Raw genomic sequence first — 20,566 nt, 5'->3', positions numbered from 1 at the left:
AGACAGGCCCGCTCGCCCGACACACTGTGGCACAGACCCCCTCCTCTGCACACAGCTCTCTCCCGTCCCTCTCTCCGTTCACAGTGGCGGCAGCCGTCTGCAGTACAGGGCCGACGGGACATGGCGTCGGCGTTGGAGTGGCGTGCCCCTGCCCTGTGCACCACCGTGAAGTCATACGGCTGAAGCTCCTCCAACCAGCGTGCCACCTGCCCCTCTGGCTCTCTGAAAGACATGAGCCACTGGAGAGCAGAGTGGTCAGTCCTTACAGTAAAGGGCAGACCACCCAGGTAGTACTTGAAGTGTTTGACGGAAGCCACAACAGCCAAGAGCTCCCGCCGGGTGACACAGTAGCGGCGTTCATGTTTGTCAAATGTTTTGCTGAAGTACGCCACCGCTCTCTCCCCCTCTGGCCCCACCTGGGCCAGCACCCCACCCATGCCCACATTGCTCGTGTCTGTGTCCAGGATAAAGGGCAATGTGAGGTCAGGGGGGGCGAGCACGGGGGCCTCGATCAGTGCACGTTTGAGGGTGTTGAACGCCTCCTCGCACTCCACTGTCCAAGTGAAAGCCTTGTCCTTCGGCAGCAGGCGGTTCAGTGGAGCAGCAACGCTTGAGAAGCCCCGTACAAACCTCCTGTAGTACGAGGCCAGGCCCAGGAAGCTCTTCAGCTGACGCTGGTCGGTGGGGGTGGGCCAGTCTCTGACAGCCGCTACCTTGTCCTCCATGGTGCTGATCCCCTCCTTCCCCACTCGGTGGCCCAAGAAGGACACCTCTCTCCTCATGAAGTGGCACTTCTCGGGGTGAAGCTTCAGACCTGCGGCAGCCACCCTCTCCAGCACACACCGTAGCGCCCCCAGGGCTGACTGGAAGGAGCTGCCATGGGCCAGGATGTCATCGAGGTATACCAGACACTGCTGTCGGGGGATGCCATCCAGCACCCTGTCCATCAAACGCTCAAAAGTAGCTGGAGCGTTGCACAGGCCAAAGCACAGGACCTTGAACTGCCAGTGTCCTCTGTTAGTGGAGAACGCAGTTTTGGCTCTGGCCTCTGGGGAGAGGGGCACCTGCCAGTAGCCACTGCGGAGGTCTAGTGAGGAGAACCAGGAGGATCCCCTAACCAGGTCCAGCGACTCATCGATACGTGGTATGGGGTATGAGTCCTTCCTGGTTACCTCATTCAGCCGCCTGTAGTCCGCACAGAACATCAGCTTGCCCCCCTTCTTCGGAACCATGACGACTGGCGCCGCCCAGGGGCTGTCTGAGGGCTCAATGAAGTCTGCCCGCTGCATCTCCAACACAGCCTTGTCTGCCGCCTCCTGGCGTGCCAGCGGGATACGGCGGGGACGCATCTTGATAGGTCGAGCATCACCTGTGTCGATCTCATGCTGCACCAGATTAGTCTGACCCACCTCTTCCTCACTCAGCGCAAAGCTGTCTCTGAATTCAAACAGCAACTGCCTCAACCGTTCCTGCTGCTCGGGGTCAAGATCAACACAGTTCCTCCCCCATATCTCCCTCACTGCAGACAGTGTCCTCTCCCCTCGCATCTGGGGTAGCTGGGCTGGGGGGGCGCGGCCCGGGCTCACAGAGGGCTGTGTCGTGGAGGTAGATGGGGGAATGTAACACAACGCCGTAGGTGACAGGGGGGCTGGGGAAAAGTCACACCCAGATGTGGGGGAGGGGGGGCAGCCATGAGTCTCTGCTGCTTTAACTGTTGGAGTAAAGGGTTTGTTGGGTTGAGTGAATGTGACATTAGGGGCCATGGTGACCTCCGGCCCTCCCTGGAAGCTCAGTGTGCCCCTATTTAGGTCTAACTGGCAGCCTGTGCTCCTAAGAAAGTCCAACCCCAGGATACAAGGGTCCTGCACAGCCGCCACCCACACAGGATGACGCACAGTCCTGCCCCCTACTGTCAGAGTCATTATTCCCTTCCCTTTCATGGGTGCCAGCTCACCTGTGACTGTGCGGAGCTGCACAGTTGTAGGCTCACACTGAGTCCAACCTGGCACAATATCTGGCCTCACCAGGGTTACTGTGGACCCAGTGTCCACCAGGGCGGAGCAGGGCACCCCCTCCACAGTGACAGGGACATGACAAAAGTCCCCAACACAGGTCCGGCCCACCACAACAACAGGCTCCATCCGCTTGCCCTCGTCTGCTTCTGGGGGAAGTGGAGCCTTGCTTCCCCGTCTGTGCCGGTGGGCTCCTCCTGAAGAAGATGGTGGTTGGGATAGAAAGCCAGGGGTCCGCACTACCCGGTCTATGCGGACCCCGAGCCGTTTCCCTGAGCTCTGGGGGACATGGGGCAATCTCGGCGCAGATGGTCTGGCTGGCCACAACCCCAGCAGACCCTGGGACCAGGGCGTGTGATTCGTGCCGCCTGTAGCGACACAGCACGAATGAGTTCTGTCATTTCAGCCACCCATGCAGGCTTTTCCGGCTCCGGGTTGCTCTGCCCCCCAGCTCGCACAGAGGGTCTGTCTCCCTGCACCCCCACCAAAGCCCCAGCTGAAGCCCCAGCCCACACCAGCTCCCTCTCCAAAGCCATCTCCAAGGCTACCTGCAATGACTCAGGATGAGCCAGCTGGGTCTGTATGCGCAGCTCCGTAGGAGAGAGCGCCTGTATGAACTGGTCCCGTGCTAGCTCGCTCTGCACAGAGGGGGGCATGTGAGCATATGCCCGCCGAGAGAGGCTCTCAATGTCATTAGCTAGCACCCGTAGAGGCTCTCCAGGCTGCCTGCGTCTATTACTCAGTTCGGAGCGCAGTAGCCCGGGCTGTACACACTGTCCATAGCGCCTCCTCAGTGCTCCCACTAAAGCACCATAATCACGTCTGTCCTCGGGGCTAATCAATATCAAACAGGCCAGAGCTTCATCCGTGAGGCATAAAGCCAACTGCAGTGCCCTATCTTCATCCGACCACCCCCTAAAATGAGCTAACAGTTCAAACTGAGCATGAAAAGCTTCCCAATCCGCCTTACCGGAATACTTCGGGGTCTTAACGGATACGGACGCAGCCGGGAACTGGGCGCCGCCATGTTTGTTTACATCCTGAGGCCCAGATTCCTCGTCCTGCCGCGTCGATGTCACCCCTTCGGTCCGCCCACCAGAATCCGCGCGAAACACAGTCGACGAAGCACTCATGCCCGCTTCAGCCGCCATCACTCTAACGTCCTCCCTCAAGCGGCCTCTGGGCTCCGATGCCCTGGCGATCTCCTCAGCCAGAACCCCCGACGTCCATGCACACGCACCTCCTTGGCCATAATCGTCCCCTACCTCCACCTTCACTTTCGGATTCCCTCGAAGCATCTTCAACCCCCGTTCTCACCTACGGTAGCTAGCCACAGAAGTCAGCTAGCTAGCTGGCTAACTTTTATCAACGTTTTTACTTCTGACACCAATGTAATGACCTGACTAGAACAGAAAAGAACAACTGTCCAGACAGAGGATTGAGTTTACGAATGGACGGTTTATTAAACCAACTTTACACAGGCTACTGTTTGGCCGTAGCCCACGCCAAATAAATGAAAGATAACCCACAAGCCAATCGTGACCTTCTCTTGTGAAGCCCAGACGTAAAGAGAGAGAACAAAGGCTAAACCTGGTCTTAACTTCCAATGCTCCATCCCCCTGCCCAACCCCCCTCCACGCCACTCCGCCAACCGCCAGGATGCCCGGCATCAGAACATTCCAGGCATTCCCGTGATTGGCAGATAGCAGGTTGATTGACATGTCGGACCCCGCGAACACTGGGTACTGGTAGGTACAACACAACCATCTACTAGCCTAACACATAACACACAGCTGTCTGTGCGGGTCGCTACAGTACATATACCCCAAAAAACGACTTTAGTGAGGTAACGAAGTATTTCTACTTCGTTACCTCACTTAAGTCGTTTTTTTGGGTAAGGGTACTTTACTATTTATACTTCGTTACTTTACACAACTGAAAGACAGTCCATCATTACTTTAAGACATGAAGGTCAGTCAATACAGAACATTTCAAGAACTTTGAAAGTTTCTTAAAGTGCAGTCGCAAAAACCATCAAGCGCTATGATGAAACTGGTTCTCATGAGGACCGCCATAGGAAACCGCCCAGAGTTACCTCTACTGCAGAGGATAAGTTCATTAGAGTTAATTGCCATCAGATTGCAGCCCAAATAAATGCTTCAAATAGTTCAAATAACAGACACATCTCAACATCAACTGTTCAGAGGAGACTGCGTGAATCAGGCCTTCATAGTCAAATTGCTGCAAAGAAACCACTATTAAAGGACACCAATAATAAGAAGAGACTTGCTAGGGCCAAGAAACACGAGCAATGGACATTAGACCGGTGGAAATCTGTCCTTTGGTCTGATGAGTCCAAATGTGAGATTTTTGGTTCCAAACACAGAGTGAAGGAAAAGCAGCCAACAAGTGCTCAGCATATGTGGGAACTCCTTCAAGACTTTTGGAAAAGCATTCCTCATGAAGCTGGTTGAGAGAATGCCAAGAGTGTGCAAAGCTGTCATCAAGGCAAAGGGTGGCTACTTTGAAGAATCTAAAATATATTTTGATTTGTTTAACACTTTTTTGGTTCCTACATGATTCCAAATGTGTTATTTCATAGTTGTACTCTGACTGGATGTGTTGTGTTCTGGGAGTCATTCTGAATAGAAACACCTGCTACATCAATGTAGAGGAAGTCAAAACATCACATCCTTTCAAACCTTAAAGTGGAATTGACAGCGTTTTAACTACTTTGCAGATATGAAACAAACAGACAATCATAATATCAGTCAAAAATGTCAAATTCCCAATTTATGCTACAAAACCAACTTTATAAAATAGGTTCGATTTGACTCAACATTCCATGACGTACACTAAGGCATTGTTGGCAGAATAGATGGATGCAGTTCACTGCATGATTAATATAATTTACCAACACATTTCTTGGTAGTCCAAAGAATATTGCTATCGGGTTGTAAATCACAGCTGGCCTGGTACATTGTTTGCTGCCTCCATTCGGGATGCACTGTTTCAGTTTCAATGACTCAATATTTTGGACAAAAACTGACGAATGTAACTAAGGCTGGGAATGTCAATACAATCAAATTAGCAAGCGCAATGATCACAATTCAGTCATAACGTGGCTAAAAGGCTAGCGTATCTATTTAAGTAGCAAGCTAAAAACACGGAGCCTAATGTTAGCTAGATAGCTAGCTGCTAGGAGGATGTCATGTAATGTCACTGGAGGAGTGGGTGAGTGACTGACTTTTTCCCCTCATATCGTTTTTCGGTGGCTATACACAGCTAGAGATGCAGGTGTCATTTGGTTAGCTAGCAAGAACTTGAACGACTGTTATCCAGTTAGCATATCTCTTGCGTTTGCAAATTCACTCTGGCTATCTACTCTGATTTCAGAGCACTCTCGTCTGAGAGCGCAGAATAGCTGATGAATTTATGAATTTGCAACACCCGCTAGATATGCCCGGTGTCAGTAAACCTAGGGGGAAAAAAGTTATATTTAGTCAAGAACACTCTAGATAACATGTAAATAGCCTAACCAGCTCTGCTACGGCGAGTAACATGGTCAGAGTGAGGTGTTCTCTCATTTGTGTCTGGAAGTAGCTCGCTAGCAAGCTAGCCAACTTTAGCCAGTTAGCTTGGGTGAATGGTTGGGACAAGAATGAATGCATTGGCAGGCAAGCTGCTGAAGGACGAGTAAGCTACATTCCCCATCGTTTATCAGTGCAATTTTGACGGGCAACTAGATGAGAAAGTTTGAGAGGGTTTATCTAATGTTCCTTCGTTAGATTTTAGTTCATCTTGCTCTGGCTAGCATTAGTTGTTGATCTTGTTGTTGTTGATGTGCATAACTGAGGGAGAGAGAGCCTACCTTTTCAATAGGACTGTAACGTTCCCAAATGTAAGAGTACTCCCGTGGTATTTACTTTTCAGGTGTATTTTGTAGCTTTTGGCGAATGCGTTCTAATTATCTAATGTTGCACTGTTGCAAATGCCTGTAAACACACAGTCCAGTTCAAAGTGGATGATGGCAGGCCTGTGTGGCAAATGGCTTGTTTGCATAAAGGCCTACTGTATTTCTGATTGGCTGTGGTGCACCGGTCTGCGTAGACTCCGGTCTTGGACGAGACCGATGTTTTTATTAGGTTTTATTTATTGCAGTGTCTATTAATTGTCCAAACGCATGGCCGCTTTCCCACTCTATATTGCTATAGAATTTCACAAATGCCTTAGTATACTTAATTCCCAAACATTCTAAGAATTTTTTTAACGTGGAAATGACCATATCTAAGTGCTTGCTTATCAGAAAATGTTTTAAAACGTGTAATATTCTTCCTGGGGATGTATATGAACAGATTTTAATAATATTTAATGTTGCTAAAATGCTGTCAGTCCAACTCCATCAGATTATATTCCCCCCCCCCCTTCCTTTCCCTCTCTTTAACCCTCTCTCCTTGCTCTCCATTTCTCTCTTCCACTGACACCCCCTCTCTGAATAGGAGCCCCAGGGTAGGAGGCTGAGCCAGACAGACTGCTCTTTGTGAGGGGGAGAAAGGCTGCTCGGGGGGCTAACCCCTGGATTGTTAGAGGGCCTGGTTCCTCACTCCATCTTAAATACAAACACAAATACACACAGGGCTCTTGGGACACAAGGGACACAAGAAAATGCACACAAAGCTCACTCTTCACAGAATACTGCACACATACACACATACATAACACAATAGGAGACCGTGTTTACAGCTACCGCTTTTCTTTCCAGTATGGGTCCACTGGGTGACTCACTCTCTCCCTCTCTCTTTATTTGAAGTGCATCTTATGAAGGCTTCATAAAGCATTCATATAGGCTCCATAAGCACTACATAAATGGGTCACAAATAATCTACAACTGTATTTCATTCTCTATAAAGGATCAATAAATGTGAACAACTAAATGGATGGTTATGTCACACAGTTATGCCACATTATGAATCTTTATAGAGCATGATAATCGGATATAGATTATTTGTGAAGCATCTATGTAGTTAGTGCTTTATAAAGCCTTCATAAGATGCACTTCAAATAAAGCTGGACTGTTTCTTCTTACCTGGTGCCCTTCTCCTCTCCAGAGAATGCTGCTGGTCTTGCTGTGAGTTGGGGCGATGGTGACAACAGGAGGGGTGGAGGGAAGGCTGCCCCCCCCACTTGAGGTCTGGAGCGGCCCTGACAACCCCCTCTTAGGAGTGGTGACTGAAGTACTGAGACAGGTGGCTGGAGAGGAGTCTGAAGACTCACTACTGGGAGAAGAACCTAGGGGATAGATAGATAGATAGAGCGACAGAGAGAGAGAGTGACAGATAAAATTGGATAGATAGAGAGAGCGAGCGAGAGAGAAAGAGAGAGATGGGGGGAGGAGGAATAGCAAGGAAGAAAGGCCATCAGAAAGCCATTACTGTAAAAACGAGACATCACACTAATCAACACACACGCACACACACAAAAGCAGCTAATGGGGGGGGCATGGGAGAGTGATGCCAGAAAAACAAATGGAAGAGATGAGTGAAAGAGAGTGGGATAGTATAAGGGAGAGAGTATAAGAGAGGGAGAGAAGGAGAGTGTAATTGTGGGTAATTACCTCCATTAGGAGCTAACACACAAACACACACCTACACACACACACGCACAATAGCAGCAGGGTTGGACAGGAATCTGATGTCAGGTCGATGTAAAGGAAAGAGGGGAAGTGTGAGGGGGTAGGAGAGAAGAGACTGTGGATGATGAATGTATTTTGGGTGTAAATAGAATAGATGTTATTGCTGTCCTGAGGTAAGAGGAGAGAGGCGGGGTCACAGTGCTTACCTCTGGGTTCTTCAGCCTGTTTGGCCAATTGACGGAGGGCAGCAGCGAATCCAGACTGAGCAGACTGAGCAGCCGCACTCCCATTGGCTAGCGGGGTGAGAGGGCTGACCGTGGCGCGAGTTGGTGTGGAGATCATTCCTAATGACCGCAACTTTGACTCATGGCTCATACCTGGAGCGATACGGAGGGTGGAAGGGTTGACAAAAAAGTGAAATGAGGGAAGGTAGGGTAGTGAAAGAAAGGAAAAATAATATTGAGCCTTTTTGTGTTCTCTCTATCATAATAAAACAATATGTGTGTGGGAAAGAGAAAGCGAGGGAGCTACTGAGAGGCTGTGTGTGTGTGTGTGTGTGTGTGTGACAGCACTGAGAGGGGGAAGGAGGGGACACTGAGGTCAAGTATCAGGTCAGAGGTCGGTTAGTCTGTGAGCCGTGACACACACACACACACACACAGGTGCACACAAAGGCACGCACACACACTTACACACACGCACACAAAGGCACGCACAATCCTAACATAATTTGTGTTCCCCCACTGCCCTCCCAGTGACCCACATACAGCTATCTACTGCCCCACACCCACTTAGACACACACACACACAGCAAAGGCTCAGATCCTTACAGCTGCCTGTTTGTTGAGACATCGTCATATCCTCTCTCTCCTCTCCCTCCTGTACCCTCTTCTATCTCTCCCTCTATCTCCCTCCTATCCCCCACCTTCACCCTCCTCTCTCTCTGTTAATCTGTTTCACTCACATGCTTATTTAGCAAAAAAACATCTGCACTCTCTAACACACATATTTCCCTTCCATGTTCTCTTTGGCTCATTTCTCTCTCACACTCAGTGTCTCTTTCTCTCTCATCCAAACACATACACACTGATACACTTGCTCACCACACCCACACACCATGCACACATACACACTGACATACAACAAACAAACACACTCACCAGCTGGCTCCGTGTTCTTCTTGCTTGCATTATCTTTTCTCTCTCCCTCACACTCTCTTTCCCTTTCACACTCTCGCTCTCTCCGCTTCATCCCCTCTCTCTCTCTCTCTCTCTCTCTCTCTCTCTCTCTCTCTCTCTCTCTCTCTCCCTCCCTCCTCCAGGAACAGCCCTCTCAGTTGTGCAGCTGCTACACTGTCACGTGATTCCCTCATTCTGTCCCCCTCCCTTCTCTTTCTCCCTTTCTATCTTCATACCCCTCCTTCTCTCGCTTTCTCTCCCCCGCTCTCCTACTCCCCCTTCCTGTTTGCTCCCTCCCTCACATACCTCCACTCCCCTCTTCTCCCTCTCTCCTCCCCCCTCATTCTTACACACTCCTAAGGAGGAGGAGGAAGTGGATGGAGGGAGGAGGAGGGGTAAACTTCATCCATCACTCTGTCTCCACCCATCAAACCTGTCTGCTGCAGGGGCCCTGACAGTGACCTCTAACCCCTGAGTCTATGCGTGGCCAGGGGGACAGGGGCTGACGAGGGACGGTGAAGTGTTTAGAGTGGACAACATGACAGCCCAGCACTTTAGACACATACAGTATAAACAAAATCTGACTCAGCCCTCTGTCTCTCGCACATAAACACATTGTGTGGCAGGGGACCTGCTCTGCCCTCTCAGCTCATAAAAGCTGGAGTGTTTGTGTGTGTGTGTGTGAGAGTGTGTACGCGTGTGTGAGTGTGTGTACGCGTGTGAGTGTGTGTCATTAGGATTGGAGAACAAGCAATTACAGTGTATGTGTATGTTATTTCCTGCTCTGTCATTACACCACGGAAGAGAATGGAACACACACACACAAACACACACCGTAAACACATCTCCCTCCTCCGTAAACACATCTTCCTCCTCCGTAAACACATCTGCCTCCTCCGTAAACACATCTGCCACCTCCGTAAACACATCTGCCTCCTCTGTAAACACATCTGCCTCCTCTGTAAACACATCTGCCTCCTCTGTAAACACATCTCCCTCCATGTCAGTGTTATACAGTAGCTGGCATTTTATGTTCCACTGACTCAGAGAGTAGAGTCTGAGCCAAACACGTTTACAACCCTCGTAAACATGTCTATAATATCATTCAGTACAATGTGTGTGTGTGCATGGGGAATTTTAATCTGTTGAGTTAACAGCCTCACAATCACATAACATGATGACGTCAGTTACACTGACATCTTAAGCACACACACGAAGGCACGCAAACGCACACATACACTACCTGCTGACTCAGTACTTGTGCATCATTCATCACACAACCTATGGCCCTAATCATCTGATCTCCAGGGACAACACTGCCAGCTAGCATCTTCAGCCCTGAGCAGCTGGGGAAATGTAGGGTATAGTACATCTACAGTAGGGTAGAGTACATATACAGTAGCATGTTAGCAAACACAATATAGTAGATAACTAAACATACAGTGCATACATAATTTTAAAATATATATATATATATATATATATATATATATATTGTCACATAGACCAGATAGGTGCAATGAAATGTGTTGTTTTACAGGGTCAAATAAAAAGCATGAGCTGGCGCACACCCAGAGAAAATTATTTAGTGTAGAGGTGCTGACTAACGGTGAATACGCTGTAAGCTATAAAAACAAAAATTTATAAACTCCCAGTAATTTCTTGGGTAAACCACCAACGTTTCGGCATCACTGTGCCTTCTTCGTTGTCAGCCATAGTAGTACGGCGCCGCTGGAGAAAATTAGGGTCAAAGGCACATCGACAGATTTTTCACCTTGTCAGCTCAGGTATTCAAACCAGCGACCTTTTGGTCACTGGCCCAATGGGGGTCCCGTGTGGCTCAGTTGGTAGAGCATGGTGCTTGCAACGCCAGGGTTGTGGGTTCAATTCCCACGGGGGACCAGTATGGGAAAAAAGTATGAAAATGTATGCACTCACTACTGTAAGTCACTCTGGATAAGAGTGTCTGCTAAATGACTAAAATGTAAGTGGTAGGCTACCTGCCACCCTCTTTTGCAACACTTTTGAAACATTGAAACCCCCCACCGATATGTACACTGTTAAAATGAAGTGTTTTGTAACACCAAAGCTAGTGGCAACTGAGCTGCTACCAATGCAAAGGAGACTAAACCTTATCTTTGCTGGAGTATTGAAACACATCATGCTGAGATGTTTTGAAACATGACACGGTGTGTTGTAACACCATTTACTCAAGTGTTGGGCAACATGTTGCCAGGGACTGGGAGCACTACCGGAAAAGGTTGAAAACACAATTTTGGTGTTTCAAATCCTGTCTAGTGCAGAATTAGATCACTTCTTCTGGAGTATTTTCATTGATGTATGTATCTAATCATTTGCCAGTTTAACCCATTTTGGCAGGCGGACTAGAGGTTTTACAGCAAGAATTCAAAGTTGGAAATGTGGGAATGGGTCGTCTCATCATTGAACCTGACGGTTTTTATGTCCGTTCATCATGATCCTCATGGCACAACAAGCTGATTAATACTAATATAGAAGTATACTTTTCTTTCTTCAAACATGCATATACAACATTGTGTAAAACAATCGTAGTGTTAAAAAAATTTGAAATACCCACAATCGTTTAAAAACAGAGCCACGTGACAAGATAGGAAGTGTAAGGAGATTAATATACTTCTAATTAGTTAAATCACTCAATTTTCTCTATCTTTGGTTATCCTCATATAAAATATATGTACATTTTGAGAAACATATTAAGTTGGATTTATTCAACAACAACAAAAAATCCAAAGAAATTCCAATGAAATGTACCATTTTACCGCCCCAGAAGTCGGGGGTCCAATTCCCTGTTTCTAATCTGTCTAAATAAAAAATGTAAAAATGAAGGTGCAATTCCACACAAAAAAATTATCCATAGGCCCTTATCATCAATCAATATTTAGGTTAGAAAACATTTGCATTTCCTAACCATTTGATTGTATGAGAGACACAGTCTGCAAAAAATATATTTTATGTGTTTTGATGCTGCCTTTACATGCACTGAAAACTCTCTTAAAAACACCAATATTCAGTGTTTCAGAGTACTTCAATTCTGTTTTAAAACACTTTCTGTGTATCATAACACTTACATTGGGTTTACATTCAAACACCTTACAAACACCAGACCTTAGGTTAAATGCACTACTTTTCATGGTGTCATTACACAATCATGGTGTTTTGAGTCTTTCTATTTTTTACTGTACAGCCATAACTATTTTACAGGACAAACAAAACATACCACAAAAAAACTAACAATATAGAGCTTGATAATAACAAAGTTATAAATGAAACTACTATAAACCCTGTTATGGCCTGTAGCCATTTAAACAACAATAACACTATTATTACTGCTGTGAGAGAGAGAGAGAGAGAGAGAGAGGGGAGAGGAGAGGAGGCTAGTAAAACATGGCCCACAAGGGACCTGCATGGATATCTGGCCAGTCATCAGAACAGGCGGCTGTGTCCTAATAGTTTTGAATCGCTTCCTTTCCTCATCCTCCCTGACAATGTTCTCTTCTGTTTTGAACACTGATCTGGCAGGACTAGATAGGTTAAATCTATTCTGCTGGACACAGCAGCAGGTAGCCTAACAGTTAAGAGTGTTGGACAAGTAACCAAAAGGTTGCTGGTTTGAATCCACGAATCGACTAGGTGAAAAATCTGTTTATGTGCCCATGAGCAATTAACCCTAAGCCAGGAAAGGAGAGAGCAATGAAGGGTGAGGGGAAGTTGTAGAATTGTGATATAGCTATGGTTCTGTTCCTGGAGTCTCCCATTGAGGAAAGATAACAGAACAAAACCTTTCTATGGGCAGTTTGTCAGCAATCAGACTGCTATCACTGCTTCTCTTATGGTCTCTAGGATTAGGAGAGTTCTCATGAAGCAGTGCTATATTCTCTCTCTCTCATTCTCTGAGTGTGTATGTGTGTTGTGTTTGCTCAGGAGGTTGTGGTCTAACCACAGTGGGTAGCCACCTGGTATAACCCAGCCTTAGGGCCTAGGACTGACTGTCTGTATCTCAGCAGTCTATAGCGGAATCGTCCTCATCTTGTCTCCACACACAATCCGCTGCCCACAGACAGGTGTTTAATACAGAGACTACTAAGAGGTACAGGAAGCTAGTCTGGTACTGTATTCGTTTTGAATAAAGAACTATAAAGCATAACTAGAACAATGTATTAGATGGTATGCTTATAACCTGTTTATAAACCATTATTAGTTCATTTGTTTACCATTTATAAATTGTTTGTAAATCAATCATTATCATACCATATCAAAGTGCAAAGGTAGGGATTCAAATAGAATAGGCCTATACAGTTTTGTAAATTGAAGTGAGAGGTAAAGCACCAGTGTAGTCCAGGCAGACACCAGGGGCCTCATTTATAAACCGTGCGTATGTACAAAATATACCCAAAAATATGCATGTGCCAGTTTTCACACAAAAGTTGCCATTTATAAAAAATGTACTTGATGTGAGAATGTGCTCACCTCCCCGCAAACTTTAGGTCATGGGTACACACATTTGCTAGTGGTTTAAATATTGTATTGCAAGCTGGCAAGTAAGCATTTTGTTCAAATGGGGGATATAAATCATTGTTGAATTCAAACGTTCTGCTGATAGGTCCATGACAATTTGCCATTGTTTTCTCATTCAGAAACGGACACAGTCCTTTTCCAGATACAGCATAAGTTACTGCTAAAGATTAAAACATTCTGCCAACACAGTACATAGACCGGTAGTTTATGTAAAATATTTGACAGTGTGGGTAGGCTACAGTATTGCTGTGCGATAGAGCGCGACATCATTATGTTTCTAAATTAAATATTGTCTACTAGAGAAATTTGACATTACAGTATTAAGATGTAGCCTACAATGTCAATGGAAAAGGTGAACCTCTGTTCTACCGTTAAACTGTGCTTCGGATCGGATGCATAGAGTAAAATACTTGAACTAGTTTATCTATTTACTACTGTGAAGTGGGTCTAATTATTAAGTGAGAGATGGGACGAATGGTAGCCTATCCTCACTTGTAGGCCTATAGGCTATTTCACCCGTATGAAACCATCACAGACAGAAAAGGTGAGGAATTTATTCTGCAATGATCATGGAAATGAACTAAATAATAGGAAACAGATGCTTATTTGTAATTATTTTAGAATGCAAAGATACAATAAATCGATTTTCGCTGTTCTCACTAATGGCAAATGATTGCCTCTTGTTATAATATTTAGCTACCTTTTTTGTTAGGAATAAGAGTGCCATCATATATCCCCCATTTGCACAAGGCTAGGCTACTTTTACGCAACGTTTATAAATGAGGCCCCAGAGCCTACAGGAGAAGACAGAATTGTTGTGGTTTAGTGTAGGCTACTCTACCCCCTGCTGAACAGCTGCTCTAGCAGGTCAGCAGCACATGGCACACGAGAGTGTGTGTTTGTGTGCGTGCATGAGCTCCACCTGCAAACTGTGTAGGCCGACAAACAACGCGACACGATCCGCAACATGAGGCGGGTGGCATTAACTCAGATAAACAAAGTGGTGCTGTTAAGGTCCCGTCTATCTACAGACGAACTCATGTAACATATAACCTAAAGAGTAGCAGCTACTCTTCATGGAGTAATGACTTTCCAACCACACAGTTAAACAAGGCGACTTGCTTGGCCCTCTGGCAAGGACTAGTTTGGCAGCCACTGAACTTCCACAGCAAAAATTGACACACAAGCTATTATAGGCAATAGGTTTACATTCTATAATATAATCATACATGGGTATTAAATTAATCATATAAAACACACAACAAGAACGAGAGAGCGAGAGAGATAGAGATCCATCCCCTCACTTCAGACAAAGCACACAGCGGTAGTCTACATAGAGAAGAGCAGAGATGAAGACGGCGGCGGCATCATCAGCAGTGTGTATTTTTCCCTCTATCTGATGTAATCAACTTCTGGAGCGATAACACACATTTCACACGTAGGATAACAACAGAAATTAACGAGGGGTAACATTAATCGCCCATATACTACTTCAACTACTTTAGGCTACTTACCACGTAAACGCAAATCCCCGTTTTTACATTAATCCCAGTATAGAAAAATATCCATAGGCTACCGCTGTTCCTTGGCGTAGACTCAGATGAAAGTGATGTGTGAAACATACACACGCTCTCTCTCTCTCTCTCTCTCTCTCTCTCTCTCTGGCTGCGCGATCGAAGAGGCGGCTCTTCTTTGCAGGGTGGGAGGGCAAGCACCTGCTCAGATGGACACGCCCCTAGAGACACAGCTGCAGGCTGACATCGAGGACACAGATTGATAGATCAGATAAAATACACAGCAAATTCTCCAGTGTAAAATCAACACAGTGTTACATTTAACACTGTTTCAGTGTCTATAGTGTCCAACATTTTCACTGTTAATTGTTAGTGACAGAGACATAGCTGTTGCATTCATTTATTTTTAGTGCTGTGGCATTCACCAAGTGAGATCCTAAGCCTATATATTATCATAAAAATGTAATTCTTTAGTTTAAGACAATATAATATGTCCTTATTTTGGAGGCCTAGTTTTACCCTAATACAGTGGCTCATGATTTACAGGCCACATCAGGCCTGCAAGTCCTATTATGCTGACTTGCAAAGTGATGTGTAATTCCTATTGGAATCAAGCCAGAGTGGACATATCCAACATTTGGACATTTTAGTCATCCGCAACCTGCATTCAGAATGACTTCAAGGGTTGTGGAGACTAAGATATGAGACTATATAAACCATCTAAACTGGAACAACCATTTCAGTAATGGGTGCAATAAATCCAAGTAACAGATTGGATTAGTTTAGAAAAATGTATGTTATTTATATTTGAGTAGCATAAGGTTAATTAATCAATAAATGTACATGCAAAAAACATATATTGAAACAAAACTATTCTAAAAATCAACCTGCAACATGGTATGCTGGGAAATATGATAATGATGGTTTAACTCTGGTTATTAACACCAACCCCAATGAGTGTTAATTTAACACTTAAATAGTTAATTTAACTCTTGAATAAACACTATAAATGTTACATTGAAAAATCAACACTAGGTAACACTGGCCAATTTGATGTGTAGCAATAAAGCCTATTACTGAGAGTCTATGGGCGAAGCCCAATGTGAGGAAGAAATCATCAGTATTTTATAATCCTGTATTATCATTAGTTATCAGTCACCACTCTCATTTCTACAAAAACAAAAACAAAACACAATGTGTAGGCTAAAGAGGCAGGCCCATTGCTTCAGAGGCTATGCTACAGAATTCCAGTGAAAACAAAGTCGCTTACATGTAAATATAATCATCATAATCTCCATGCAGTCAGTTACTATATAGGCAAAAAATGCAGAGAGCTCGATAGGAGAGACAGGCAAAGAATAATAACGTTTTACAACCCTGTACAGAGCCAAAATGTCTGGCTGTAATGTGTGCCAAGTCTACAAGGCCCATGTGTGTTTTAGGGTTGATATAACTCTGCTGTAATAGCATGGCCAGGCAGTAACTATCTGGTAACACTCACACCCGGTACATGTATAACTTATCTCTATGTGTCCCAGGTAAGCTAATAGTAAAAGAGCTATAAAGGGCTATACATCAGTTACAGTATTAGAGTATAGTGATGGACCCTTGGCAGAGAGATTGATGAGTGTGTTATCAAGAGGCGGAACACAAACTTCAATTTCTGGGGATCAGCTGCATAAGCCATGTAAAATAAATGAATGGCAAATGAATAAATGAAAGGATGCCTTCTTCATGATCCCACCTCGTACACTTCATAATCTGCCTCACCTATCATCTCCTCAATCTCTCCTGAGATGTCTGCCTCCTCTCTCTCTCTCTCTCTCTCTCTCTCTCTCTCTCTCTCTCTCTGTTAGTCTATCTGTCCGTCTGTCCGTTCCCTCTCCTGTACCTTACCTACCCTCCTCTCTCTTTCCCTTCACATGTCCCTCCCCTTCCTCCTTCTCTCCATCCTTCCATCTCTCTCTGTCTCCTGAGCAGCTATATAGCCGCTGTTTTGCATATATTTCCCCTCATAATTCCAGTTCTCTCTCTCTCTCTCTCTCTCTCTCTCTCTCTCTCTCTCTCTCTCTCTCTCTCTCTCTCTCTCTCTCTCTCTCTCTCTCTCTCTCTCTCTCTCTCTCTCTCTCTCTCTCTCTCTCTCTCTCTCTCTCTCTCTCTCTCCTCTCTCTCTCTCTCTCTCTCTCTCTCTCTCTCTCTCTCTCTCTCTCTCTCTCTCTCTCTCTCTCTCTCTCTCTCTCTCTCTCTCTCTCTCTCTCTCTCTCTCTCTCTCTCTCTCTCTCTCTCTCTCTCTCTCTCTCTCTCTCTCTCTCTCTCTCTCTCTCTCTCTCTCTCTCTCTCTCTCTCTCTCTCTCTCTCTCTCTCTTCTCTCTCTCTCTCTCTCTCTCTCTCTCTCTCTCTCTCTCTCTCTCTCTCTCTCTCTCTCCTCTCTCTCTCTCTCTCTCTCTCTCTCTCTCTCTCTCTCTCTCTCTCTCTCCTTCCTACCTCCCTCCCCCTTTTTCCTTCCTGTTGAGTAAGAGCATGAATGCCCTCCTCTTTTCTCTCTCACTCTCTCAAACGCACACACACACACACACACACACACACTAATCAGAGCCCCCCCCCACTCTCCCTTTGTGAAAACAACAAGTAGCAAGAAAGAGAAAAGAAAGGATGTTCAAACATACACACATTCAGAGAGAGAAAGAGAGAGAGATAGAGAGAGAGAGAGAGAGAGAGAGAGAGAGAGAGAGAGAGAGAGAGAGAGAGAGAGAGAGAGAGAGAGAGAGAGAGAGAGAGAGAGAGAGAGAGAGAGAGAGAGAGAGAGAGAGAGAGGTATAGATATAGAGAGAGATAGAGATACTGTATATATAGAGAGAGATAGAGAGAGAGAGAGAGAGAGAGAGAGAGAGACAGAGCGAGAGAGAGAGAGAGAGAGAGAGAGAGAGAGAGAGAGAGAGAGACAGAGAGAGAGAGACAGAGAGAGACAGAGAAAGATAGATTTATTTCAGTGCTGTAGCTTAAGCCCCACCCTCTTCAACATATATATCAACGAACTGACGAGGGCACTATAACAGTCTACAGCACCCGGCCTCACCATACTAAAATCTGAAGTCAAATGTCTACTGTTTGCTGATGATCTGGTGCTTCTGTCCCCAACTAAGGAGGGCCTACAGCAACACCTAGATCTTCTGCACATCTCAGTAAGACAAAAATAATGGTGTTCCAAAAAAGGTCCAGTTGCCCTAGAGCACACAAAAAATGACACATACCTTGGTCTAAACATCAGCGCCACAGGTAACTTCCACAAAGCTGTGAATGATCTGAAAGACAAGGCAAGAAGGTCACCAACCAAGAATTCACAAAATGGGACAAACACCAAATTGAGACTCTGCATACAGAATTCTGCAAAAATATCCTCAGTGTACAACGTAAAACACCAAATAATGTATGCAGAGCAGAATTAGGCCGATACCCGTTAATTATCAAAATCCAGAAAAGAGCCTTTCAATTCTACAACCACCTAAAAGGAAGCGATTCCCAAACCTTCCATAACAAAGCCATCAACTACAGAGAGATGAACCTGGAGAAGAGTCCCCTAAGCAAGCTGGTCCTGGGGCTCTGTTCACAAACACAAACAGAGCCCACAGAGCCCCAGGACAGCAACACAATTAGACTCAACCAAATCCTGAGAAAACAAAAAGATAATTACTTGACACATTGGAAAGAATTAACAAAAAACCAGAGCAAACTATAATGCTATTTGGCCCTAAACAGGGAGTCCACAGTGGCAGAATACCTGACCACTGTGACTGACCCAAAATTAAGGAAATCTTTGACTATGTACAGACTCAGTGAGCATAGCCTTGCTATTAAGAAAGGCTGCCGTAGGCAGACCTGGCTCTCAAGAGAAGACAGGCTATGTGCACACTTCCCACAAAAAGAGGTGGAAACTGAGCTGCACTTCCTAACTTCCTGCCAAATGCATGACCATATTAGAGACACATACTTCCCTCAGATTACACAGACCCACAAAGAATTCGAAAACAAATCCAATTTGGATAAACTCCCATATCTATTGGGTGAAATACCACAGTGTGCAATCACAGCAGCACGATTTGTGACCTGTTGCCACAAGCAAAGTGCAACCAGTGAAGAACAAACACCATTGTAAATACAACCTATATTTATGTTTATTTATTTTCCATTTTGTACTTTAACTGTTTGCACATCATTACGACACTGTATATAGACATAATATGACACTTGAAATGCTATTTTTTTTTACTTTTGTGAGTGTAATGTTTATTGTTAATTGTTTTATTGTTTAATTCACTTTTGTTTATCATCTATTTCACTTGCTTTGGCAATGTAAACATATGTTTCCCATGCCAATAAAGCCCCTTAAATTGAAATTGAATTGAGAGAGAGAGAGAGAGAGAGAGAGAGAGAGAGAGAGAGAGAGAGAGAGAGAGAGAGAGAGAGAGAGAGAGAAGCATATAAGTAGTAGGATCTGCCACAGAATAGGAACAGATGTGTGTGTGTGTTTGTTTGCGTGCATGCGTGTGTGTGCCTGCCTGCAGAGAGTAGCCACAGAGATGATTAATGGTGTAGCTGTGCAGGCAGACACTCTCTATTCCCCTCAGAGAGGTGGGGGTCCAACCTTCTCTACTCCGCTTTGACCTTCTACACACAGGGATCACAGTGTGTGTGTGTGTGTGTGTGTGCCCTCCTTTAAGATGTGTGTAACTGAGGCCATTATACTGTGTAAATCTACAAAGGTAATAATAACATTAATAGTCTTACTGCTGCTGTAGACCCAGTCATTAGCCTACTACACCCATGAACCCCCCAAATAAACCTCTCTCTCACACACACACACACACGCACGCACGCACACACGCACACAGGCACACAGACAAGCACACAAAGAAACACTCACATATGGACACGCACACACACGGACACACACACACACACACACACACACACACACACACACACACACACACACAGTAACTTAGCCTACAGCAGGGGTGGAGGACACACATAATTGATTTGGCAAATGACAGCAAGCACTGCCACAGAAGCTCTCTCTCTCTTCCCCCCCTCTCTCCCCTTTTCCAGTCTCTATTTTTCTCTCCCTCGCTCTCATCTGACTTTCTCTCTGTTCACTCTCTATTCCTCTCCTTTTCTTCATTTCTCTGTTTTCCCCTCATCATTCAACACTGGCAGCTGCAACGTGTTGTGCTAGACACATAGACATAGAGAAAGATAGATGAAGGAACGAGAGAGAGATGGAGGAGAGAGAGAGAGAGAGAGAGAGAGAGAGAGAGAGAGAGATGGGGAAAGAGAGAGAGATGGAGGAGAGAGAGAGAGAGATGGAGGAGAGATAGAGAGGTGGAGAGAGAGAGAGAGAGGTGGAGGAGAGAGAGAGATGGAAGAGAGAGAGAGAGAGAGAGAGAGAGAGAGAGAGAGAGAAATGGAAGAGAGGGAGAGGTGGAGGAGAGAGAGGGAGAGAGAGATGGAGGAGAGAGAGAGAGGTGGAGGAGAGAGAAAGAGAGAGGTGGAGGAGAGAGAGAGAGGTGGAGGAGAGAGAGAGAGAGAGAGAGAGAATAGTGTAACCTTTAGAGAGAGATGGAAGAAAACAAGAAAGGGATGTCATGTTAAACTGTTGAGATGCAGTCTAACTAACCT

At 45.5% G+C, this 20,566-nt stretch overlaps 1 protein-coding gene across 1 annotated transcript in view; it reads right to left on the bottom strand.

Moving 5' to 3' along the window:
* Positions 1-15,000, bottom strand: part of LOC121531216 (genetic suppressor element 1-like) — a 38,720-nt gene extending 23,720 nt beyond the window's left edge. Inside the window, exons 1-3 of the mRNA XM_041836471.1 lie at positions 14,891-15,000; positions 7,851-8,021; positions 7,099-7,301 (exon numbers count right to left, since the gene is read on the bottom strand). Of these exons, the coding sequence (XP_041692405.1) occupies positions 7,099-7,301; positions 7,851-8,019 (372 nt within the window). The 5' untranslated portion in view covers positions 8,020-8,021; positions 14,891-15,000. The remainder of the gene's footprint in view (positions 1-7,098; positions 7,302-7,850; positions 8,022-14,890) is intronic.
* Between the last annotated feature and the right edge of the window lie 5,566 nt (positions 15,001-20,566).

This window comes from Coregonus clupeaformis, chromosome 19 (genome assembly GCF_020615455.1).
Source record: "Coregonus clupeaformis isolate EN_2021a chromosome 19, ASM2061545v1, whole genome shotgun sequence".
Taxonomy (NCBI): domain Eukaryota; kingdom Metazoa; phylum Chordata; class Actinopteri; order Salmoniformes; family Salmonidae; genus Coregonus; species Coregonus clupeaformis.
The sequence above is the reverse complement of the archived record's forward strand: the minus strand, read 5'-3'. Positions and strand labels throughout refer to the sequence as shown.